At 37.2% G+C, this 26706-nt stretch overlaps 2 protein-coding genes across 11 annotated transcripts in view; one reads left to right on the top strand and one right to left on the bottom strand.

Moving 5' to 3' along the window:
• The first annotated feature begins 4121 nt into the window (after positions 1-4121).
• On the top strand, positions 4122-16440 carry LOC124399144 (eukaryotic translation initiation factor 4 gamma 3-like). 8 transcript variants are annotated; one of them, XM_046869888.1, is made up of 28 exons: positions 4122-4250; positions 5374-5442; positions 5728-5793; positions 5994-6108; positions 6221-6324; positions 6412-6537; positions 7708-7776; positions 8102-8216; positions 8323-8426; positions 8517-8642; positions 9488-9575; positions 9759-9916; positions 10616-10819; positions 11187-11444; positions 11803-11958; positions 12100-12297; positions 12394-12540; positions 12768-13004; positions 13205-13309; positions 13436-13571; positions 13688-13767; positions 14661-14769; positions 15049-15164; positions 15262-15434; positions 15614-15739; positions 15847-15928; positions 16049-16147; positions 16401-16440. In XM_046869888.1, the coding sequence occupies exons 1-28, from the start codon at positions 4248-4250 to the stop codon at positions 16431-16433; spliced, it is 3402 nt and encodes a 1133-aa protein (XP_046725844.1). In that variant the 5' UTR covers positions 4122-4247; the 3' UTR covers positions 16434-16440. The 8 variants fall into 8 exon arrangements, with proteins under 8 accessions (XP_046725844.1, XP_046725845.1, XP_046725842.1 ...); XM_046869889.1 differs by having other exon boundaries at positions 5725-5793; positions 6227-6324; XM_046869886.1 differs by having other exon boundaries at positions 5725-5793; positions 7711-7776.
• A 2593-nt stretch (positions 16441-19033) lies between these two features.
• Positions 19034-26706, bottom strand: part of cpne9 (copine family member IX) — a 51584-nt gene continuing 43911 nt past the window's right edge. For 2 of the 3 annotated variants that reach the window (XM_046869894.1, XM_046869895.1), the window contains exons 12-21: positions 25727-25802; positions 25546-25599; positions 25396-25457; positions 24466-24512; positions 24136-24317; positions 23409-23536; positions 22752-22854; positions 22586-22643; positions 21320-21393; positions 19034-20382 (exon numbers count right to left, since the gene is read on the bottom strand). In XM_046869894.1, coding sequence (XP_046725850.1) covers positions 20200-20382; positions 21320-21393; positions 22586-22643; positions 22752-22854; positions 23409-23536; positions 24136-24317; positions 24466-24512; positions 25396-25457; positions 25546-25599; positions 25727-25802 — 967 coding nt within the window. In that variant the 3' untranslated portion in view covers positions 19034-20199. The remainder of the gene's footprint in view (positions 20383-21319; positions 21394-22585; positions 22644-22751; positions 22855-23408; positions 23537-24135; positions 24318-24465; positions 24513-25395; positions 25458-25545; positions 25600-25726; positions 25803-26706) is intronic. The other variant, XM_046869896.1, reaches the window with a different exon arrangement.

The following is a 26706-nucleotide window of genomic DNA, read 5'->3' as shown; positions in this document are numbered from 1 at the left end:
CTGATATACTGGTGAAGAACAGACAAGCAACGTTTTGATAACTCTCCGCACTGTAAAACATAACGCGTAGGTTTTACAGTCAAAGTCCGGCAGCTGTGGTTGCCAGAACTTTACCGTCAAAAGTACGGTAGGAACGTTATAGGTTTTACAGGATTGCACCCATTGTACTGTATATTTTACGTTTTTACAAAAATGCTGTTTATACCCGTCAAAATACAGGGTTTACATTGTAATAATAATTACAGTTCATACCATCTTTTTCACAGCTCAGAACTGTTTAATTTAAAGGTTTATTTTGTAATACAATTAGAACCTATAATTATTTCACAAAGCAAACAGGAAACTATTTAAACTAAGGAAAAAACATTAAATATGTAAATGCTGTTGAACTATTTTTTATTATAAATAACCACAGTGAATTCAAAGCACCATGTAATCACACTAGCTGGGAGCTAGAAGAGATAAGTTACATTTCTAAACATTCAGATTTTATCTTTTAGAAACTATTAAGAGTACTTTCATTCTGAGTAATGAACACAAGCCTAAATTAAATCATCAAAACCCTAGCTCTATATCAACACTTTTTGCTGCTTAATCAGAGTAAATTTAAGTTATTAGATCAACCCAAACCCAGACCAGGAGGATCAACATGTCTGAAAAGCTTTTTTTGACCTAAGATACAGAAGGTAAAGGTTCAGATAAACATTTACAGTAAGAACTACTAAAGCAGAACAAGGCACAAGTGCTTACAGAGTATAGCCACCGCTAAACGTAGTTACAACTCAAGTCATTAACATTGCAATGTTTATAAAGTTTAAACTTGGAAACCATTTAGAGGCCACCTGAACAAAGTCTCTCGCCACTCATGATCAGAAAGGGCAGAGATTAGGGTGAAGGCTCTTGGGGAGTCGCTCTTTGTTCTTTTCCACAACTTCTGTGCCCTTTTCGGGATTGATGATGAAAAAACACCTTGAAAAGAAAGAAAAAACATTGAAACTCTGTAAATATTAAGTGAACCTCCCCTCCTTTTGCAGGAATTCAAGCACTGACAGGTAGTGAATGTTGAAACTGTAGTAACTGCCCAACGTTAGGCAAACAGCATTGATGAAAGTAGTGATGTCATCGTTCACAATCTTGAGGTCCACACTGAGCGAACAGCAGCATAGCAGGAATGTCCTGTGGATACATTTCAATTCAATGAAGACATGTACATGTAGCAAGGTAAATGTGTATTCACATATATGACTATCATACACATAGCAGTTTATTTAGTACTGCCCTGAAAAACTATCACATAATTGATTTCTTAAGTCAAGTCAAGAAGCTTTTATTGTCAGTTCAACCATATATAGCTGATGCAGTACACAGTGAAATGAAACAACGTTCCTCCAGAACCCAGGTGCTACATAAAACAACATGAAACAACAGTCACAGAACAGAAAAAACACAGGGCCAAGAACTAAGTAGGAGATCCTTGCCACATAAAGTGCATGTGTGTAACTGGTGCAAACAGTGCAAAAGACAACACAGGACAGTGCAGGACAATACACAAAACACAAAATAGCTCTGCCAGTAAACCTATCTTAACAAAATAAGGTGCACAGTAGCAGAAAACGGTAAACAATATTGTGCAATTTAAACAAATAGCAGCAACCAAGATAAAGTGAACAGTGGCAAAAAATATGTGGACAGAATATTGTGCAGAAGAACAATAGCAGCAATCCCGGAAGATGTGCAAAAAAAAAAAAAAAAAACGGCATGTTACGGCATGTCATGCAAAAAAACGGCATTCTACACATTCTACAACATAAATTACTAACTCCATTTAATAAAATAACCTAGTTTAAAGGTTTAGATACCCCAAATGCTTAATACTGTCTAATGTTACATGAAAGATGAACATTCTGTTTTGTTGTTTATTAGTTTCATTTAATTTGAGACATTAAATAAAAATACATCAGGTCCTGAACATGCATTGAATTTCCAGCATCCAAATATCTGACCATGACCCTCAACACTAATGACATTTATAAGACTCATACACAACTCTTACCAAATGTCCACATATTTTAAAGACAAATCTCAAATTATACAGTGGTCAGTCTGTGGTAGAAAGGGGAAATATGCAGAAGATGTCAAAAAGTAGATAACGTGCAAGAACTGGGTTTATTTTCATAAGTTTTAAGTTTCAGATTAAACAAGACACTTGTGACCAATAAACACAGAAATGCTCATGATTTATGTAATATCGTACAGTATTTAGATTCTAGTTTATCTAAACTTTTGAACTAGAATATTTTTGTAAACTGAGTTATTAGTCTGTGGTGGAAAATATGTAAATACTTATACTTACAACACACACAAGAACGCAAGGCATCACAGGCAGGTTTTTCAACTCTACATCTTTTGTACATCCTTTGTCTCTTCTACATAATGAAGAAGGAGCTCCTCTTTCTCATCAAAATAGGAGAGAAGTAGAAGAATCTACTTGAAAGACTCTAAGAGTCTTTCACATCCTCAGAGCAACCATTCCTCTTTCCTCTTAAAACTTGTAATTTTGTGATAGCCTGTAAGAACATTGAGAACAGAGCTTGTTCTTGGTTGCACAAACTGACATTCTTCCAACCATCTTCCTTTGTGTTTAGCAAAACAAAAAAATGTATACAGGTTTGGAACAAACTGAAGGTAAAGAAATAATGACAGAATTTTCATTTTGGGGTCAACTATCCCTTTAAGGTGTTTGTAACAGAACAAATACATGGACTTACTAGTCTCCTTTATGTTTACGGTGAAAATGAGCCTTAAATGCCTCGTATGATTGAAACGTTTCGTAACAATCTGTAGCGGCGCACTTGAACACACATCGTGGTTCATTACGGTGAAGTTTGACATGTAAAACATGGTCCCTAAGGGTTTGCATTGACAATATTGACAATATTTCAGTTCTCAAAATCAACTAGACAAATGTCAAGGTGAACATTTTTAAGCTTTTTAGGCAGACAAATTAAGCAAACTTGGTTTTCAATTGCACACTGCACAGGGGTGTCGAATATGTTAATGTATTTGTAATAAGATATGTTAGGAGGGCAATTCCATGAAACAATCTTACAGTGAAAAAAAATTCAGTTTTTACCAAAGGTATTTTCACATTCATGACACGTTTATTTCCCTTTTGTAAAATAGAAAGACAAAATTATAATTTTTAATGGTAAGTAATACAGTATATTGTTAATTTTACTGCAATAAACCATATTTTTATGTTTTTAACTGTTAAATGTAAGGTCTTACACTGTAAATCTAATTACAAGTTTTTTCACTGTAAATTCTACGGTTATTGCAAGTTTTGTGAAATTACAGTTTTATCCTGTAGCATTTATACGGTATTTTACTGTTAAATTTACGGACATTTTTTACAGTGTAAAGTAACGATCCTGTTTTGAAAATGTAAGAAATAGAAAGTACAGATATTTGTGTAAAAATGTAATAAGTAAAAGTAAAAATAGTGAAGTAAAGTACTGATACCAGAAAAATTTACTTAAGTACAAATACTTCGTTACTGTACTTAAGTAGATTTTTCTGGTAGATAATTCTGTGTTTGCTCTGTCTGTATACGTTTAGCAATTAAAGGTTCACAAGATTCAACTTTTTTAAATAACTAGTTGATTGTTGGGTGACCTGATGCCTTACACGTCCCTTGCTTTAATTTAATTTCTGATCTAAGAAACGCTCCGAAGCACACTGTAAAGCAAAAGAAAGCAAAAAAAAAAAGGTTAACAATTAGAAATTATGGAATGAAATTTACAAAAAAAAAAATAGGGTGGGTGATGAAATGTGTCATATTTGTTATTGGAATTCTTTGTGAAGAAAAGTACATAAACGACTGTAAGGACTGTAAACAAAATAAGATGGGGGAAAAAAAAGAAAAAAAAAAGACAAGACAGGGGGCGCTCGCAAAACGTCAGAGAAACGTCACAGGCGCTTTACGTGGAGGCGCGCGCGCAAAAAAAAAAAAACTCCGGAAGCCCCGCCTAGTGTCTGTGACCTCAGCAGTCTCTGATTGGTGCAGCAATTGCCCCGCCCACCAATTGGAGCGCACCTGTTGTCAAAGTAACAGGCAAACACCATCACTCGTCATAATCGAGAAATCTTTCGAGGAGTCAAGACTCAAAAAAACGCGCTCCAGAGAGGAAACGGAAATCTTTCAGATTTAAAGTTGGATAAGTCTTTAAGTCTCTAAAACTTTAGATATGGTAAGAAGTGTTCTTATTTTGAACGCTTTTACCAGCTAGTTATGCTAAAACTAATACTAGATATGGCAAATACATAAGAATATATGTGTGTGTGTGTGTGTGTGTGTGTGTGTGTGTGTGTGTGTGTGTGTGTGTGTTTGTTTGTTCCCGTGTGTGTGTGTGTGTGTGTGTGTGTGTGTGTTCTCGTACGTGTTCTCACAAACGATTTTTTTTAAATTTTGTACCAAAAATCAACAGCAGGGGTCGCCAACCTTTCTGAAACTGAGAGCTACTTCTTGGGTACCTATTAATGTGAAGGGCTACCAGTTTGATACACACTTCTGAAATAACAATTTTGCTCCATTTACCTTTAATTATGTTATTATTAATAATGAATGATATTTATTATGTTAAGACACGTTAATGATTTCTCACAATAATTATCAAAAATGATTTAACAAGGTAGGAAACGTAAATATCAATATGCAAAACTTTATTTATACAACTTATATACACTTATATAACTATATATAACTTTATACCGATGCAAGTGTGATTTTAAAAAAGAAAAAGCAACAAAAAAAATGATGCAGCTCACTGGTAGGTGACGATATGGTGAGCTATTTTCAGAAAAGGCGGGCGACTCATGGTCCTAGTGGGTGCCATGTTGGTGACCCCTGATCTACAGTATCTTCAGAATGGCCTCGATCAGGCGCTTCACTTTCTCCTTTACATTTCTTCTGAGTTTATTGGAGTGTGAAAAGAATAGAAAGAATTGCATCGTTTACTTCATTTACCGCAGTAGGAAATGTTCAATTCAAAAACGGTAGCCAAGTACAGAAATAAACCATCCTCATTTCTTAAAAATATTGACAACATCCAGCTGTTCTACATCTGCACATGAAACTACACACTCTCTAACAAGACAAACTAACCATGTACAAATTGACCCTAGAAACACATCCTCTGGGCAACAAGAAACTACAAAGCAAAGCTGCATCAGAAATGTAAACGTGAAAGTACCAGTATCTCCTGCTTGTTTTTTTGGGGAGGAAAAGCAGCAGTGTGTTCACACTCATCCTCCCTGCTGTTATATATGTTTTATCAGATGTACTGACTGACATTTTCATGTCGTTCTTCTCAGCAGTATGCAGTGACTTATGTTCCTGTCCTGGTGAATATGGCAGCAGGTTCTCCAGATGAACAAAATATGGTAATGTACAGATCACGGACACGCTGTTTTTACACACAGATTAAACTGAATCCCATTAACACCTTATCATCTAAACACACAGAACATTACTGCTGCTAAAAATGGAAAAAATGGATGTCTTTTTATAAACAAACTGCATCAGAAATGTAAATACGTGAGAGTACCAGTATCTCCTGCTTCTTTTTTGGGGAGGAAAAGCAGCAGTGTGTTTACACTCATCCTCCCTGCTGTTATATATGATAATCTATGTATTGACAGATATTTTCATGTCGTTCTAATCAGCAGTATGCAATGACTTACGTTCCTGCCCTCGTCGACGTGACTGCGAGTTCTACAGATGATCAAAATATGGTAATGTACAGATCACCGACACGCTGTTTTTCCACACAGATTAAACTGAAGCCCATTTGTACCTCATCAATTAAATTTACTTACTGCTTATTTTTATTTTATATTCACCTTCATCACTTAATCAATAATCACTGTATATCCTTTTACAGTCATTTTTTTTGTGCCATACTCAGAATCGCTCCTTGTTGTATGTGTTACAGAATCACCACAGTGCTTCTCTACATGCGGTGCCTCCTCAGGAGCACTCGATCTATCCCACAGGTCTCAATGCCTCCAACCCTGGACCTACTCCTGAAGAGTTTTATTCAGCATATGGTAAGTTCGTCCTGCCTTTCTAGTCATATATACAAAAAGTGTCATTTTTCTTGTAGGATGTTCTAATCCTTACGGCTTAATGAAACTGATGCTGTTTTTTTTTTACTGTCAGCTGCAGGGATTCCATGTAGTACTGATCAGACCATGTACAACCCGTCGTCATACTCAATGGTCTCTCCACTGCAACCTGCACCTGCCAAGAGGAAGATGAAAGCAGTATGTGTGCTTCCTCTTTGTTTCAGTATCGATTCATTCTGTAATTTGACTATTTATATTTAATCATGTGGTTATTTTTCATTTAAGATCCGTGTCCGAGACCCCAACCAGGGCATGAAGGATATAACAGAAGAGATTATATTAGAAGTTGGCAGGATTCGGAACCTCTTTCAGCAAGTGGAGCAACCATCCTCCATCTATACTCCTCTACAGGTAACACATCCAATAAAACACACACATGCAGAGTTAAAGCAGCTTCTCCTGGCTCATTCATAAAACCCTGAGACACGGCTTACAGTAGTTTTTTTGTTCTAATATTAGTTTTCAGTGTTTTAATCTTAGTGTTGATTTATTACTGAACATAGTAATGGCATTACAGTCGCTGGTGTTTTTTGTTTGGTCATTTTCAGCCATCATGTGTTTTGTTAGCTTGAGAGTAAATGGATAAATCAAACTTCTTTTGCACAGCTGCTGATAAGCTTGAATCATCAATAGCATCAATACCTCATCACCTAAACACACAGAACATTACCGCTGCTAAAAATGGAATGAAATGAATAAAAAGTGGTAGCTTGGTGGGTAGAGTTTGGACTTCTAACCCGAAGGTTGTGAGTTCAGATTCCAGCACCACCAAGCTGCCAGATCATCAAAGCCATAATTATGTTTCAGAACTATCTATAAAACATAACTGACTACAAAATCAGATTGTAAAGATGTCCATATAGAGGACCGTGAGCGTAGCTGGCCATGGATCTGAGAGGACACGGCTCTGATTTGATTAAACAGATTAAAAGTTATGCATGAATGCAGAAGGAATATTCGTTTTCTATAAAATAACTGCAACAAAATACAGAAATAAAACATCCTGATTTCTTCATTTACATAAAATAGGAACAAAATTGAGCTGTATACATTCTAGATCTGTTATTGAGCAAATATAAAAAATCCTTTTGTTGGATTAAAAAAAAAAATTTTAATAGTAACATTACTAACGTTTGGGGTCGATCTGACGGTCAGACAGCAATGTGGCTTTTTATTTATTTATTCATGTAATTATTATTATTATGATTATTATTTTTTTATATAATGAAAATGTTAAGAAATTCAAGTGTTTTATTATTTATTTATTTATTTATTATATATTTTTACTAAAACTATACACTCATTAACTAGACAAAGTAATTATGTACAAATCGACCACATAAACACATCTTTTGAGCAACAGGAAGCCAAACTGCATCAGAAATGTAAACATGTGAGAGTACCAGTATCTCCTGCTTCTTTTTTGGGGAGGAAAAGCAGCAGTGTGTTTACACTCATCCTCCTTGCTGTTATATATGGTAATCTATGTATTGACAGACATTTTCATGTCGTTCTAATCAGCAGTATGCATTGACTTACGGTCCTGCCCTCCTCGACGTGACTGCGAGTTCTACAGATGATCAAAATATGGTAATGTACAGATCACCGACACGCTGTTTTTCCACACAGATTAAACTGAAGCCCATTTGTACCTCATCAATTAAATTTACTTACTGCTGCCAAAAGGGCCACCTGGCCTTCCTCACCCACCTCCCGGGCTGCCCTGTCATGCCTATCCTGCCCCCTGACCTTACACAATTTGTCTCACCCAACTCACTTAACCTTCATCACCATACCTAACAGTGTCTTATGTAATGAGGCAAACGGGGGAAAGGTGTTTCGGAAAGGTCAAAGGGTCATTGCGCTTTGCAATAATCACTGTATATCCTTTTACAGCTTGTTGTATGTGTTACAGAATCACCACAGTGCTTCTCTACATGCGGTGCCTCTTCAGGAGCACTCGGTCTATCCCACAGGTCTCAATGCCTTTAACCCTGGACCTACTCCTGAAGAGTTTTATTCAGCATATGGTAAGTTCGTCCTGCCTTTCTAGTCATATATACAAAAAGTGTCCTTTTTCTTGTAGGATGTTCTAATCCTTACGACTTAATGAAACTGATGTTTTTTTACTGTCAGCTGCAGGGATTCCATGTAGTACTGATCAGACCATGTTCAACCAGTTGTCATACTCAATGGTCTCTCCACTGCAACCCGCACCTGCCAAGAGGAAGATGAAAGCAGTATGTGTGCTTCCTCTTTGTTTCAGTATCGATTCATTCTGTAATTTGACTATTTATATTTGATCATGTGGTATTTATTTCCCATTGAAGATGCGTGTCCGAGATCCCAACCAGGGCATGAAGGATCTCACAGAAGAGATTATATTGGAAGTTGGCAGGATTCAGAACACCTTTCAGCAAGTGGAGCAACCATCCTCCATCTATACTCCTCCACAGGTAACACATCCAATAAAACACACACATGCAGAGTTAAAGCAGCTTTTTCTGGCTCATTCATAAAACCCTGAGACACGGCTTACAGTAGCTCTTTTGTTCTAATATTAGTTTTCAGTGTTTTAATCTTCGTGTTGATTTATTACTGAACATAGTAATGGCATTACAGTCGCTGGTGTTTTTTGTTTGGTCATTTTCAGCCATCATGTGTTTTGTTAGCTTGAGAGTAAATGAATAAATCAAACTTCTTTTGCACAGCTGCTGATAAGATTGAATGTGTTGGTCTAATTTATGTGGCAACATATTTTGTCCTTCATCTCACTTCTGCCTACCAGATTCTGATTTCGCATGCTGTTCTGTATATAAACAAAGCCCAAGCAAATGCTGTATAATAATGATGCAGCACAGCGACTCAGAGGGAAATCACTTTCTATAAAGAAAACCCTCACTATTGCATTGTTAATCTTATTTTGTCTTTTCTTTCTAAATGTTGACAGTTCATCTCTCCTCTTTCGCCATTTCAATTGTTTTTGTGTGATCTACCAACTCGCCTCTAACCGTGTGTGTGTGTGCGCGATGTCTGTCTCATCATGCCCCAGTCCCTAATCTATGCCCTCTGCTTGTCACTTAATGCTCTTTATTTTCTTTACACCTCTTGGTTTATTTTTTTATTTTTTCTATTAATGCTGTCTTCTCCCTAAATTCTTTGCACATATTAACATTTTCTTTTTCACAGTGTGTTTCATATGTGTGCAATCTGCTTTCCTTTATTCTTCCTTATTTTTTTATTTCTAATTTGCTAGCTTTTATGTTCATGTTTTTTTTTTACATTTTACCTCATATTCCAGCAGCCGAACCAAGTAGTGGAACAAGAGCACGTCATCTATAATGTGGACAAAGCCCAGGTCCTCCCTGCTTCTCCCCACTGGAAACCAGGTAAGTCCCATCCATGCTGTTCCTTTTACTCCTTACATACATGACCATTGAGCTTGCAAATGGCCAGACACTTTGTATCCCCCAATGAATTTTTACTACACTAATACTTACAGTTGATTTTCTTCTGTACTTTGACTCGTGTCTCATCTGTGTTTTAATTCTCAATGTCTTTGCTGCCTACAGATGACAGGCCAACGCTTGAGGGATATGCATTAAAATGTACTGCTTTAGATGCAGCAGAAAGGCCAATCTCTCTACTTGATAAGTCTCTAGAAGCTATCGATGGGCCGTCCGAAACCGACGCAGCTCCTCGTCACAACAACTCTAAATTGCTCAGAGAGGTGAGTTTAGGGCAAATTGTTTGCCTTGCATTGTGTTTTAATTCGGCATCCAAATCAGTTACAATTTTACAAACCAAACAAAATGAGTAATCCAGCGTTTTCCAACATGTTTTAATTTAGCTGTAAATAAAATGTCTAATGATATTTGCAAGTGATGCACACCATGGCAGTGCTCTCCTCTGCATCAAATATTGTCCGATTTCGACAGTCTTCTCACTTTCTCACACATCTGTAGCAATGCATAGCATCTTTGCAATTAGCTGTTCTTAGATGTTCTTTCGTCGGAATTTTACACCGGAGCAATACATAAAATATTACTTATTGCTCGGCAGAAACACTGACACTGTTTTGTATGTTAAATGGTGATTTTCTTCAAATGAAAGATTCCCTCGTCTAAATCTTAATATGCAAATACCTTTTACCTTATGAGAATGCTGTATGAAGAAAAAAAAAAAAACGATTCACATAATTGTTCTACTTCCCCACAACTGCCCTTTGACTTGAGTTATTATTATAGAGTTACGAGTAAAGTTTTCTGCTCGGTCTCTCTAAACTAGAAAGCAGCTAGGAAGCTATTAAGTCCTTGTTTTTAGATATTGCACATAAAATACAGACAGATGCTGTTGGTGTAAATCAGGTTGAAAACACTGAAGTGTTCCTCAAATTAACTCGAATTAAATGATCTATTATTAACCGTAGAATGAACCCAAGCACAGCTGTAAGAATGAAAGCAACGATGGAGTCCTTACACCAGCAGAAGGGCCCAACAGCGCCACAGTTGCACAGTTGGAGAATTGGAGCAAACAATACAGTAGAGACTTTATTTTGAGTCTCCAGTTCAAGCCTGCCTCTATGCAGAAGCCAGAGGGGCTTCCACCTGTAAAAGATGTTATATTGGACAAGGTAAACTGCTTGAGACATTGGCTTTATTGAAACTTCTAATCTGAAAATATGGTTTAATTACAGTTGTATGCAAAAGTTTAGGAACCGCTGACAATGTCCATGATTTACATTTATAAATATTTGGGTGTTTGGATCAGCAATTTCATTTCGATCTATCAAATAACTGAAGGACACAGTAATATTTTAGTAGTGAAATGAGGTTTATATCTATATTATAACACACACACACACATATATATATATGTATGCGCGTGTGTATGTATGTATTTGTGTGTATTATAATATATAATGTGTGTGTAATCTAGATTTACACTACAACTTCACAGTAGTCCTGCAAGGTTTTTTATTAAGTGTGTTGGTGTTTTAGGTGAAGCCAGAGCCAGTTGAAGAGAATGAAAAGCAGGAAGCTGAGTTTGTAAAGAAGGAACCCAAGCACAGCTGTGAGAATGAAAGCATCAATGGAGTCCTTACACCAGCAGAAGGGCCCAACAGCGCCACAGTTGCACAGTTGGAGAATAGGAGGATACAATACAGTAAAGACTTTATTTTGAGCCTCCAGTTTAAACCTGCCTCTATGCAGAAGCCAGAGGGGCTTCCACCTGTAAAAGATATTATATTGGACAAGGTAAACTGCCTGAGACATGGGCTTTATTGACTGCATCATTTATATTTTAAGCAGAGGTCTCCACTCATCACAATCGTTACTGTTTTGTGTCTGTAATGCAGTATGCACTATATGTGCACTATTTTATTCGGCAGTCTGGCTTTTTTTTTTTTTTTTTTTTTTTACTAATAAGTGTGTTGTGCTCCTATTATCATGTTACATGTATCACAACCTTTTATTTGAAGTAATTCATCACTTCAGTTTTATGTTTCTTTGAGTATTATAACACAATAACACTACAATATTAATATATACATTATATCAGTAATATCGCAAATGTTTTGCCTTATATTTTGCTTTATTATGTTTGCTCTTTTAGGAACTGACTGCAAGTCTGAGGCAGCCTCTACCCTGTAAGATCTTCAGGATTGTGCCTATGAATGAAGAGGTAGAGTTGAAGAAGGCTGAGAATGCCTGGAAGCCTTGCATGAAAAGAAGGAATTCCACAGAGGACCCCGAAACCCAGAAAACTGAGGTTAGCACATTACTTTGCTGTTGCACACTGTCGTTGCAGAAAGATTTACAATTCGCACTCGCTGTCTGTGCAATCAATTGGTCTGTTGGATGCAGATATTTTTTTTAAAATACAGTCGTGCTGATGTTGTGTGTTGTGCAGGAGCTTTTCCGGACGGTGCGCAGTATCCTCAACAAACTGACGCCGGAGATGTTCAATCAGCTGATGAAGCAGTTGAAAGAGCTCCACATCGACACAGAGGAGCGACTTAAGGGTGTCGTCAACCTGATATTTGAGAAAGCCATTGATGAGCCCAACTTCTCCATGGGGTACGGGATCATGTGTAAATCTCTGGCTGCAGTAAGTAAAACATCACATCTCCTTCTTTATGTTTTAGTGAGTTTAAGCCTATTTGTGATTCTAACTGTGGAATTTTCTTCTTATTTTTCTTTTTAGATAGATGTGCCCATGGCAAACAAACCCCACAGCAATGTGAACTTTCGAACGCTGCTCCTTCACCGCTGTCAGAAAGAATTTGATAAGGACAAAACGAGCAACGATGTCCTTGATAAAAAACAGCAGGAACTGGAAGCAGCTGTTTCAGTAAGCATCGTTTCTCTCAAGAGGGCTTTCAATTTGTGTTTCCCACAGAATAGAATCAAAATCTGCTGAATTTGCAAATTAAGCTTCAAGTCGATAATCTGTTATCAGGCTTGAACCTGTCCTTCTGTAAAATTGCTATGGTATCTTTGTGTAATATTTTTATTCCTCCAGTGCATGGATTTTTTATTATTTTTTGTTTTTATGATGATAACGATTTACTTTTCCAGGCCAGTGAACGTGAGCGGCTTCAGGACGAGCTGGAGGAGGCAAAAAACCAAGCTTGCCGAAAAACTAAGGGCAACATGAAGTTCATCGGGCAGCTGTTTAAGTTGCGGATGTTGACGGAGTCAATCATTCATAACTGCGTGGTGAAACTGCTGAAGAGAAATGACGAGGGAAGTCTCGAGTGCCTCTCAATTCTCCTCACGACCGCCGGCAAAGAGATAGACTTGGAGATGGGGAAGGTAAACAACCAAAGCCGGCATTTTAGACCATTTTCATTATTCGGGATTGTTCTAATTACCATCCTGCAAAGTTGTACACTATTATGTTCATGACTATGCAACTCTTTTGCTTTTTAAAACTTCTCACATGTCCTTATCAGTAGAATAGGTATTGAAACGCTTCTGTTAAAATGTTGCCTATTTTCTTTTCTATCCTTTAGTCACGAATGGATCAGTACATTAAGCAGATTGAAAAAATAATAAATGAGAGAAAAACCTCGTCACGCATTCGTTTCATGCTCCAGGATGTAATTGACCTGCGTCTGGTTAGTGAATTTGTTTGTTTGTCTATTAGACATGCATCTGTGCTTACGTTTAACAGTAGTACATATGGAAATGATAAAACGGTGCATGACGTGTCTTTTTAAAAAAATTTAAAATTTTTTTTACAGAACAACTGGGTATCAAAGAAAGCTGAAAAAGGCCCGAAGACCATTGAGCAGATCCACAAGGATGCTCAATTTGAGGAGCTGGAAGAGCAATTAAAAGTTCACAAGCAGCTTAAGTCCAAAGGCAAAAGGAGACCAGGTTAGAGAGGGCTATATGTGCTATACTTTTTACAGCATAGTCCCATTATCTTTTTGCGATGTGTGCTACAGCACTTACCTAATGAACTGTATATTTTGTTCTTGTTTCTTCTACAGTAATTCTAAAAGACAGCACTGTGCTTGCTCCTGCCAAGAAAGATACAATAGACCCCAACAAGATCCCTAAAATGAACAAGGTACTGACTTTAAATGTGAAGTCACATGTTTTTGAAAGGCGATTTTTTTGGTGGAAGGATCCTTGAACATCTTCAGTCACTATTTAAAGCTCTCTATGTAGACTGACTCAAACATTTTTATCACTGATATAATACACAATATTTGTTTTATCAAGCAAGCCCAAGAGCTCCACCTGCTGGTGAAATTATTCACATCATTGACTAGTATACACACTATATTGCAAAAAAGTTTGCAAACACCTGACATTTCCTGCCATATGTGGTTCTTCTTTAAACTGTTACCACAAAGCTGGAGGCACACAATTGTACAGGATGTCTTTCGATGCGCTCTAATAAATATTTTACATTCACAACTTGGAAACCCAAACATGTTCCAACATGGCAATGCCCCTGTGCATAAAGCGAACTACATGAAGATATGCCTTATATGGTTTGGTAAGAAAGATCTTAAATAGCCTTCTATTGGGCTCTAAACTCAACCCTATTGAACACCTTTGGGATCAAATGGAACACTAAATGCACTGCCAGGCCTTCTCGCCTCACCTGCATCATCACCTGACTTTACTAACACCCTTGTGGCCGATGAAAACAAATGTCCACAACACACTCCAAAATTGGAAAACAGCTTCCCAGAAGAGTAGAAGGAATTATAAAAACAAATTGGGACTAAATGTGAAATGCGATGCTTAAAAATCACATACCGTACTTATGACCAGGTGTCCACAAACATTTGGCAATATTGTGTACCTTTAAAGAGTTGCCTGGAAAAAACGTCAGAAGTGGAATTTCATACCGTTTATTAAATGGTCCTTAATCAATTAATCAAAGTACAATTTTGTGTACCAGGTTATTAAGGAGCATTCTTAATTAAACGAAATTGTATTTGTGTGCAGCTGGCAAACAACGATGCTATATATTTGGGATCGAATTGGGACCGACGAGGACAGCGGAACTGGAAGAAAGGCTGCAATGGAGGAAATGGAGACAAAGCAAGCATACCAGGTCAGTCTTTAGAGAATGCAGTCTGTAGATCGTGTCCTTTTCTCAGCTCTCTTTAATGTGTTTTGTGTAAAAGAAAAAAAGCAAGTTCAAATTGTAGGTGTTTTTCTCACCGATGTTTTGCGCCCCGGCAAACTTTCACTGTCACTTCAGCCCTCAGTTTCAGCTTTTTCCTCCTTGCATGTCCCAAACGAACCCAAACTGCAGCCCAGGAAACTTGACTGTAATTCAGTTTAATGCACGAGCTTTATTTCTCATGACACAATTATGTATATGTTTCAGTAAAACTCAACACAGTGGAGGACTCGACTACAAACAAGCCTGCGCTATCAGAGGAAGAAATGGAGAAACAGTCCAAATCCATTATCGAAGAGTATTTGCATGCAAATGATTACAAGGTATTTATCTCATGCAGTGTCTTATCACATTTATTTTATTACACGTCGGTTATTATCTTGTTTCTGTGTTACATAATCGTGGTGGGTTCGTGTGCAGGAGGCCTTGCATTGCGTGAAGGAACTGGACCAGGGCAGGATGCTGTACCTTTTTGTTCGGGTGGGTGTGGAGACCACGCTGGAGCGAAAGCAGATCACACGTGACCAAATGGGTCATCTATTCCATCGGCTGCTGCAGGCTGGGATCCTCTCCGCATCTCAGTTTTTTAAAGGGTAAGTGACATTCCGCACCACAGAGCTCCGTCTCCCACTGGCGCTAAAGACACAACTGTCTGCGTCATGAGATGTCGACAGCTTGATGATATATTTGTCCATTGGGATTAATTGATATCATTATTAATGGCCTCTTTCTTTTTTTTTCCCCATTTTCTTACCTATCCTTGTTTACACAGGTTCTCAGAAACCCTCGAGGTAGCAGAAGATTTGGCCACTGACATTCCTTATATCTGGCGTTACATAGCGGAGCTCGTTCATCCTGTGCTCCAGGAAGGAGGAATCTCTTTGAGAGAATTATTTTGGTATTTACAGATACATTTGGAAATGTACATATAAATTCTTGTTCCAGAAGACGTTATTGTTGGGTTTTAATTGTTTTTTTTGTTTGTTTTGTTTTTTTCCACTACAGTGAATTCAACAAACCGTTGCTCACTGTGGCAAGAGCTGGCATATTATTTTCAGAAATATTGCACCTTCTTTGCAAACAAATGGTAAGCTGTCAGTCCGATCTTATATAAATTATAATTGCGAAAGAAGTAAAGTGTATTGTTATACTAGTTAAAAAAGATTATTTTTTGTTAAAGTCATTGCTGTGTTTTTCTTCACTTTAGAGCCAGAAAGAAGTGGGGGACTTATGGAGGGACTCTAAATTGAACTGGGCTGATTTTCTTCCTGAAACTGTGGATGTGAACAACTTTATTATGAAGCAGGTGAGCTGTTGGCTGCACACTAGATTTGGACACCACTGGAATATTCTGGACCAAACAGGATTCAGTGGGCAGTAGATTTTCTACTCTTTGAGTAATAGTAATATTATAGCCGGGTAAAAGCGACATCATCGTTATTTTACGAAATACCTTATCTTAGAAATTGCTTTGAAAGACTATTGTTTGTTTAGACTCAGTTTTATTTCTAAACCTTCATATATGCTTATTTTTTGTTTTTGTTTTTTACCTTTGGCAGAAACTGGACTTCACCATTTCTGATTGCTCCTAAAGGAAAGTCATGATGAGCTGAACACATTCTACAACTCCAAATTAAGAAAGCATTTGTGTTCAATAAAAAAAAGCAAATAAGTTCAGACTCTTAATTTAGATAAACACCCCCCCCCCCCTTTTTTTATGTTGTATTTAACATTTTGAATGCAGTCCAAGTGAGGCATTGGTGGACAAAGAATTAAAAAATAGTGTTAATAATAATTTTTTTAATACAACTGTAAAAGGTTTCCTGAAGACTAAAGAGCTCATTGTGGACTTTCGGAAATCTAACAGCAGGAGACCCTTCTCAGTCTACATAAATAGGACTGAGGTAGAAAGGGTTTAAACTCTTGTTAGTTCACATCTCTGAGGATCTGTCCTGGCACCAGAACACTTCAGCTCTGGTTAGAAAGCCACAACAACGCCTTGTACTTCTTGAGGAGTCTTAAAGCTCATCTGTCCCCAGGGATTCTAAAGAGTTTTTACCGCTGTATATACTGGGACAGTGCATGTAGGACGTTTTGGAGACAAAGGGAGAGAAGCCTGATTGAGATGGTTTGGACAAGGAACAAGGAGTATATCAGTAGGAGAATGCTGATGATGGAGCCACCAGGAGGAAGGAAGAGAGAAATAAGTTTTATGGATGTGGTGAGCGAAGACTGGTTTAAAAGAGACAGAGTGGTATGGAGACTGATGATCCGCTGTGGCGACCCCTAATGGGCGCAGCCGAAAGAAGTAGAAGAAGGAGAAAAAACCCATTATTTCAACATGTGCTAATGGCTGATACGGTGTGCTGTCACATCATAATACAGACAATTTAGCGTTATATGCTTCTCTTCCAAACACTGCTAATATTCTTAGGACAAACACTCGTCCTTCATTGGTGTTGTGGTGTTCAAGTTCAAGTTTATTTGTGTAGCGTTTTCCACAATGGACATTGTGTCTCAAAGCAGTCTTACAAAATGTTGTGTATGTGCAACCAATCTGTCCTATTTTACACATTTTGCCTTTTTACTTCCCTTGACCATAGTACAGCTTCGGTTCCTCTCATGTGTCATAGTTTATTTTGTAAAAAAAGATAGATAGCTACTTTATGCCAATGTCCATTATTTCATGATTATTTGTTTTTGGCTTTTTATTTTTATTTTTTTATAAATAATGTATTAAAATTGGGACTTGTGTGTTATGAGAGTGTTCTAAATAGTTATTACCTCACTAACAATTTAACTAATAATTTTTTTGCAATTGGTCTGCTTTTAATCAACAAAGTATAAATCCTGAAAAAATGAAAGCTCTGATAAACTTCTAAAGCCTCATTTTCAGATCTCAGATAAAAATCTTCTGACGACATGTACGTCATACATGCTTTATTAAAAAAATGTAGTAAGACACTGATGGTAATGGAAAAAAACGAACCTGAATCACATCCTAACACTAAGCTAGATATAAAGGGTTTATATATTTCACTTTTTTTTTTTTTTTTTTACATGTGACTACAATGTTCACCACAAGATGTCGCACAAGCACAAAAAACTTGTACAAATATAATTGTTTAGGCTGTATGTTGTCTCACAGTATGAGATTCAACCATGCAACATTTGATTTGGTTGGGAAATGAGAAAACGTTCAGGAATATAAGAGTGGGTTGTGCAGACATATTCATGCAAAATGCTGTGTAATTACTGCGTCTTATAATACAATATAATACCATGTACATTTTCAGTACAATGCAAGTACTCCAACATGTACTGAATTAAAGGCTGATTCAGTGTGTCTCATCCATGAACCATTATTAACATAATATTCTCAACTCCCAAACACTAATCCCTCTGTGGTGTTGTGTTTTGTATGTACAACCAATCGGGCCCTTTTGTTTTAAAAAATAAGTGCCTGCCTCAAGGAAAATTGAAGGTATACATTAATGGTTCTAATAAATCATTATTTTCATGCCAATACTGTTAAATACTGTTCCTTAACTCATAAGTAACAAAAGTGTAAGTTTTTTGTATAGAGTCATGCATATCACAGAACCTTTTTTTTTGCTTTTAGCGAACTCTGTCTATGTTATAATAACTACTAATGATCCTGAAGCTACATTTCATTATATACATATATATATATCCACTTTTAGTCCTGATTTACTGTTATAATAACCCTCACTCTTCTGGGAAGATGTTCCACTAAATTTTGTTGAGATTTGTGCTCGTTCAGCCACAAGGGTGTAAATACTGATGGAGGTGAGGTGAGGAGGGCTGGGGTGCAGTCAGTGTTCAAATTCATACCAAAGGTGATCGATAGGGTTGAGGTCAGAGGTTTATAGCAGAACATCTTCCACTGAAGCTGATGTATAGCATATCATCATGGAGCTGGCTTTGTGCGCAGGGGCATCATGCTGGAATAGGTTTGGGTCCCCCTATTTCAATCACACCACATCCACTATCCTATACAATTTTGTTCTTCTAACATTGTGAGAACAGTTTGGGGAAGATGCACAAATGGCTGGAACAGTTAGGTGTTGCAATACTTTAGTCTATATAGTATAGGTCAACCTATATATATATATATATATATATATATATATATATATATATATATATATATATATATATATATATATACATCTCAGTCTCTAACATACAGTACATGTTACAGTGTAGTGTTGTCATTTATCCAGACAAGGCATACAGAGAAATCAGGTCAATAATATCCCTGTATCATAAGTAATAAATATTGATTATTTTAGTTAAAATAATAATCAGACTGTTTGCTCATTCCTGGTTAGATACCTATTATTTATGCAACAGTATTGTTCAGTGTGAAATGTTACCATGCCACAAACATGAACAGGTCTTGCATAACTTAAGTTTAGCAGTTAAACAAATGAAGACATTCGGGTGAAGCTTCTTGCAGACTCCTGCGTCAGCGCTTCTTGACAGTCAGACAGTAAACCGAGCTTTTAAGTATTTCTGCCTGGGGAACGTGTTCGGGGTAGATGATTTTGCGCTTGACAGTTTCTCAGTAACATGACATTTTTTTGCCTTGTGAGAAAACAAGAGGCTGATGAGAACCACTTTTTATACCTGTTATATCACAAATAACTAACTTGTGCCATGGACATTGCCCAGCGTTAAACCGAACTTCATTTGTAACTGAATGTAAAAATAATGGTGAAGACATTCATATAAAGTAAATGTGGGAAAACTCATCAGGGTTATTATGTGCCTTCAAGACTAAACAATGTCCCTAGTTCTTCTTTTCTCAACAATGCCTGGTTCATTTCTGTAAAAAAAAAAAAACCCTTCAGTTAGAAAATGCTGCACTTATTTACACCACTGGTTCTTTGTGGACGGGTAAAGGCCGAATGTATACGAGTTTGCAATCTGTTTAAAGAGAAAAAGAAAAACAAAGACAGAGAGTGTGAGAGATGGTACTGTAAGAGTGAACACAGCTGAGGAAGGTTATAGGGAATAAAATAAATAATTGCAAGGTGCTGCACTACATGTTAAAGACATGAAATGCGCATGTGTTAAACCATCCATCTTGGACGTACATCTACAGTTTACAGAGAATTTGAAGGTGATATACAGTGATGTCATACAGCCAATAAAGACAAGACAATACTTATAACCTGAGTAAGTGAAAACCGATGACAAACATGGTGACTATTACCATCAAAGGCTGATGTAACCACATCCAACTAGACTATATTATACAGTTAATATTTCAGTCATGGGAAAGTTAGTATATCCATTAATCTGTAGTGTGAACAGGAGCTGGATCTAGGATCAGAGATGTACGTGGATATGTGGTGTAGGGGAGTGGGACAGAGCAGGCCTGGGGTCGATGCCACGACTCTTCATGAAAGACAGGAGCTGCTCTGGGATCTCAGCCAGTACATCCTTGGCCAGACGAGCCATGCTTAACACCTGATTTCCCGAGCGGTCGATGTAGTCCCTGAACGGCACAAACTGAGAGACATAAAACAAGACGCAAGATCAACTAAAACATATATATATATATATATATATATATATATATATATATATATATATATATATATATATATATATATATATAGACCAACACAATATCAGGCAGGTAGTCATAATGTTATGGCTGATCAGTGGCCATCAAGTGTATTACAGCTTATATTGTTTTAAGGTTTCTAATATATCAAAACCTAATTGGTCATTGGTCTAATGTTATTGCCCTAAAATTACTGACATCTACATACATCAGTGTTGTGTGGCGTACATACAGTACATATATTATTTCCAATCCTAATAAACTAATATGGAGAAGATTTCTGCCAGGAGATGTTTACCATTTATAGATTTTATTCCTACTGTAAATGTTCAGGTTTTCCTACATGAAGAAAATCCTTAAAACAGATGAGTGATAACATAACCATTAAAGGGTCAAATGCATAAATGAGGTATGTGTAATGTATAAACATAAACGAGGCAATGATGGTCCATTGATACGGTGTAAGATGAAAACAGACGATGTGCTTTGGGGTGAATAACGGTAACTTTTCATTCAGACACAAAATTCCCATTTAACTGTTGCAGTGCCATTTACTGAATACATATTTGACCTATGTGGTTCAGGTCAGATTTAAAAAGATTCGATTTTGTGTGCACACAAAGGCCTTAAAAAATCAGATTTGTGTTACATCAAGGCATTAAATTACATTTGTGACAATTCAGCTGGGGAAGGTGAACATGAAAAATGTTACAGGGTAAATGTGGTTTGAGAAGCAAGACCAGGTGAGAACTGTTATATATATATACAGAAATGAGTGACATACAGTAATGAACATTTGGCTAACAATAAAATGAGCTCTTTCAAAAAAAAATAAAAATAAAAAATCGAAAAAAAAAAAACTGTTGAAGTGATATGCACCTGAACAATGTCCCGTTCTGCATCACGACCCCGGGAGGACACCCGCACCTCATCACCGTCCAACTCCTCCATCGCTGCACAGAGAAGAGCAGGCACAGCTTTCATTTCGGTACCACAAAGCAGTCAACACACTGCCCTGCTACAGTACATATTAATTTATTATGCATGTATTGCATGCAACACGCACAAAACCAAACCAGTAAGAAAGCTCCCTAAATATTCTTCTCCCCCACAGGACATACTAATGTAACAAAAACAGAAGAATATTCAGGAAAACACGCACAGCAGGAATCTAGAGCAAGGCTCGTCTGGCATACCAGTTTTGAGTGATCATGTGACCAGAGCACAGAGGTACAGAAATATTTTACTTTTCAATAGATGTCTGAATTCTTCCTCTGAGATCATACAAGATACAATCTTTTCGTCCATATTCTTGTGATAAGGAACAACCACCAAACAAATAAAGATGGTATCCTGCCGTGAATATGTTCAGCAGGTGATGTTTCCTCAATCAACAACTCACTTCAATGAGGGCAGAAACACAATGTGCTACCATAGACACTTTCTTGAAAAGAAAAAAAACTGATTTAGTCATCCCCTCCACAGAATTTATATTAATGCACATAACTCAAATCACCTACTTTATAATGTAACATTATGACATTTTATGGGATTCTGCAGCACTTATCAGAGCTTTCAGTTGCTCTGGTTTTTACAACTATATGAACAAACGTTTTGTGACACCTGACTTTTCCAGCCATATATGGTTCTTCAGAAACTTTTAGTACAAAGTTGGAGGCACACAATTTTATAGGATGTCTTTGGATGTGTAGCATGAAAACTGCCTTCACTTAAACTTCAAACCAAACCTGTTCCAGCATGACAATGTGTGAACAATGTGTAAACAAAGCAACTGACCTCATTTCTTCTGAACACCATTGGAATGCTGACTGCATCCTCAACATCAGTACCTGTCTTTACTAACATCCTTGTGGATTAAAGAATCTTTTACAAATCTCCACAAGCACACTCCTAAACCAAGTGGAACATCTTCCCAAAAGAGTGGATGTTAATATAACAGCAAATATGTACTAAATGGCATATTCGAAAAGCACATATTAATCTTTAAGTCAGGTGTCTACAAACCTTTGTCCATACAGTGTATGTAGACAAGTATTTCTTTTCAAAATAGTATTGTGTATTTTCCTCTGGTCTGGTATCTTCTATACCCGAATAGCTCATAAATTCAAAGTCTTCTACACTCACCATCAAACTCGGCAGGCCCCACTCCAATAATGATGATTGACATGGGCAGGGAGGAAGCCTGTAGAAGGAGAGAGCGAGACAGAAAGAGAATGAGACAAACAGAGAGAAAACTCACATTTGGAAGCTGCAGTAAAGGATGATGGAAATGATGGTGGAAAAGACTTACATTGACCACGGCCTCTTTAGTCTGCACCATGTCGGAGATGACGCCATCTGTGATCATGAGCAACACAAAATACTGCGAGCCGTCCGTTACGCCCGCTGCGGCCCTATGAAAGGTGGAACAAGCTTTTACACCAGAGACAGAAACGAACGAAACAAACGAAGAAACGCTCTGTATTATCAGTCACAGATAGAAGTTCACAGACATTCAACATGACATTGATTAGAAAATGACAGACAGTAGAACCCTTTTAATGCTATTTGCAATTCCAAGAGTTTGAAGGCAGTCTGTATATCCTTCTGATTTATTCTATTCCAAATTTATAGATTCATTAGCTGATTTTATCTCTATTTCAAATAATATTTTTCAGCCTGTTTTACTGGCACACATCTCAGCATCCTTAGCATCCCCATTTTGAGGAACTGTGGCTTAAATACAGTTATGGGTGCACCAAACACAAACTATGTTGATTATTTATTTATATAATTTTTTTTAGATTAACTAGACACATTGTTATTTTATTTTTTTCATCAGGATCCAGATGGAGATTTGGATATGTGAGAGTTGAGAGATTCTGAAGACTTCAGGCTGAGCTTATTAATAAATAGAGGACAAATAGATAGAGAAAATAAGGGTGACGTAAGAAAGATCGTCACTTACTCTGCCACCTGGCTGATGACAGGAGCAAAGTTGGTGGGGCCGTAGAGCTGCACCGTTCGCAGACATTCGTAATACGCTTCCAGAACTCCCTCAATTCCCACACAGTTAGCATTCTCGCAGTCTGAGTTCTACAGCAGCATACAAAAAAATTTGGTTAATGTGTTTTATTTTTATTGACAAGTTCACCATTCATAATAGGGGATAAGAAAGTTTGTGGATGCATGACCATAATATTGGTACGAGTGATTTTTAGAAAATCCCATTACACATTTAGTCTCAATTTGCTGTCATAATAACTCCACTCATCTAAAGAAGGTGTTCTACTAGATTTTTGAGTGAACTTGTGGAGATTTTTGTTGTAGAGGACTAATGTAGAGTGAGGAGACCTGGGGTGCAGTCAGTGTTCCAATTCATCCCAAAGATGTTCAGTAGGGTTGAGGTCAGACCTCTATAGAAGGCCACTTGAGATCTTCCATTTTAACCCATGAAAACCAAATATTCATGAAGCTGGCTTTGTGCACAGAGGTAAAGTAATGCTGGAACAGGTTTGGATCTATTAGTTCAATTGAAGGGTGATGTTCTTCATTTGGGCTGAGTAATTAATTGTAGTAAGTGAGTGAAATGTTTTAATGTATAAAACTCCAGCAGTTAAAGCTCATCATCGACAGAATATCATCTTCGACCTGTCTGTATGGTTAAAGCTCTGTACTTTTCAGGTGCAGCTCACCAGAGGAAAGGCATGTGAGACATTTCCATCAGGAGGGATTTTAGCCCCAAAGCCATAAGCGGGGAAGAGTTTGTCGCTGTCGTAATCCTGAATGATTTCACCAACTGCTTTTAAAGCCATTGCGTAGGCATTCATCTGATACGGACTCATGTAGTGGAGAGATGTGGGCTGGGCTGGGTTACCTGCAATGTGCGTGCATGCGCACACACACACACACACACACACACACACACACACACACACACACACACACACAGAGTTAGAAACTGCATGTTGCAATACACAGTATAATACAAATGTCAGGACTAATAATAAGACACAGAAGCTCACCGTTGGAAGCAGTGAAGTCTATGGCTACTGTGAAGTTCAGCTGAGTCCTGTTTTAAAATTTGAACAGATTTCACACGTTGGATTTGGACGTATTGGAATAGTTGAATTAAATCAGATAGATAACTATATGATTAAAATTAGTTTACTATTGAGCCTCATTTATCAATCTTTTTTTAATGTCTAAATGTCATGTCTAAGATTTGTGGATTCACAAACATTTCAAAAGGCTGATTTTCTTTGTCTAATGCACAGATCAGGTTAAATTCACTGTATGGACAAAAGTATTGGGACACCTGAAATTTCTAGCCATATGGAACCACAAAATTGGAGGCACACAATTGTATAGGACGTCATTATATAGGATTATATTTTCCCTTCAAATCAACTAGGAGACCTAAACCTGCTCCAGCATGACAATGCCACTGCGCACAAATCAAGATTATGGTTTCATTATTATGGAGATTGAGATTTTTCCAACAGCTAAATGTGAAATGGGATGTTCAGATGTCCAGATGTTATCATATGATATTCTCGATGGTGCTTTTAGTACCAGACTTAGTGAACTAGTGCGAGTCTGTAAGTTACTCAGGCGTTTGCTAAATGCTGTAAACATGATAAAAAATCATTTTTACAAGGCAGGATATACAACACACAATAGTGCAGTAATCCATGCTAATGATATGACCTGAAGTAGAGGTTTGCATTAGTTAGCTTTCTTATGTGAATATTTACACATTTAGGAGCACAAGTAGGATGCAAACCTTTTCTCCAACTTGCAGGATTTTCAATACTAAACTGCATGTGTGAACACTCGTAAAATCGTGAAGAAATCGTTCACATTCAGCTTGATAAATGAGGCCCATTGTAGAGAATAACGCAGATGCATAAATATCTGTTTAATTTAAGTTGCAGCTCGAACAAAGCTCTCACCCGCCCCTGATGAAGTCCACAAAAGTGTACTCTGATTCTACTTTGAAGGACAAAAGCGTCACCTGGAGAGAAAATGAAAGATTAGATAATAAGTATAATTAAGAAAATTAATTTCTAGCAGAGGGCACTTTGACAGGCCATCCTACTTACTGTGCCAGAGTTGATGTATTTCTTTTTCCTGCCCTTCTTTTTAGGATTGAGAACCTAAAACAAGACACAGCAAAATGCTACAATACCAGAATGATTTCTGCGGGGACTTGTTGTTACAATCGGCATCTCAGAAAGGTTAATTACATTGCATTTAGTACAAACACATGAGCTTTTCACTCACCTCGTAGACGTTAAACTGGCTCTGGCCCCGAGACAGCTCTCTGTAGCTGGTGGTGAACTCGCCAATAAAATCGTGACTGAGAAACAAAACTCAAATTAATTCAATAATTATGGTTAAATAATGGATAATTCTCTATCCAGAGACTGTGCAATAATCTGATGATAACCATTTGCTCTTTAAAAAGGATCAGAATTTGTCACTGGTGGACTTCTCATTAAAAGCTCTCATTGTCGGGCCCCTGAGCAAGGCCCTTAACTCTCAATTTGTAGAAATTAGTTCATTTTAAGTTGCTCTGGATAAGGACGTCTTCCAAATGCCATAAAAGCAAATGTTTTTGGAAAAACAGTTTTTTTAGCCAATCAGTCACCACCAGTATGATGTGTCTACACTTCTTTCTTTTCAACTATTTGAAAATTGTGGCAGATATTCAACTGCTAATATATTATTATACACCAACGTTAACATGATAACCCTCTTGTCCATGTGTGTCCATCCTGTTTATTCTGAGTTCTCTGTTTTCCTCAAATCACCAAAAAATGCCTTAGACTTGTATCCCACCCAGTGTCCCAAGAATCTACTTTGACCCTTGCCGTTATAAAGCAGTTACTGTGTTACTGAGTAAAAATGTTCTGAATGTTCTTTCTGTTTCCATTTTTCTTTCAAATCCTGCTAGGTTAATTAGCTTGTCTAAATTTCCTACGTGTGTATGTGTGGGTATGGTGACCTAAAACAAAATAACGTTTCATTCGGCATCATACCTAGTGTTCCTGGGATAGAAGATTATTTCAAATTTAATATTGATGTTATGCACCCACTGTATACTCCGAAGAAAAGATAAAAATTCCATCAAAGCATGCATTAACATCGGATTTTGTCAGAATTGCAAGCTTTCATGCAACCACAAAGGGATAAAGCTGAAACAGGAACATGTCCTAGCAGAAGAATTCAGGTTCAAACTGTGAGAAACACATTGTCAGAAG

The sequence above is a fragment of the Silurus meridionalis genome, chromosome 16, assembly GCF_014805685.1.
Source record: "Silurus meridionalis isolate SWU-2019-XX chromosome 16, ASM1480568v1, whole genome shotgun sequence".
NCBI lineage: Eukaryota > Metazoa > Chordata > Actinopteri > Siluriformes > Siluridae > Silurus > Silurus meridionalis.
The sequence above is the reverse complement of the archived record's forward strand: the minus strand, read 5'-3'. Positions and strand labels throughout refer to the sequence as shown.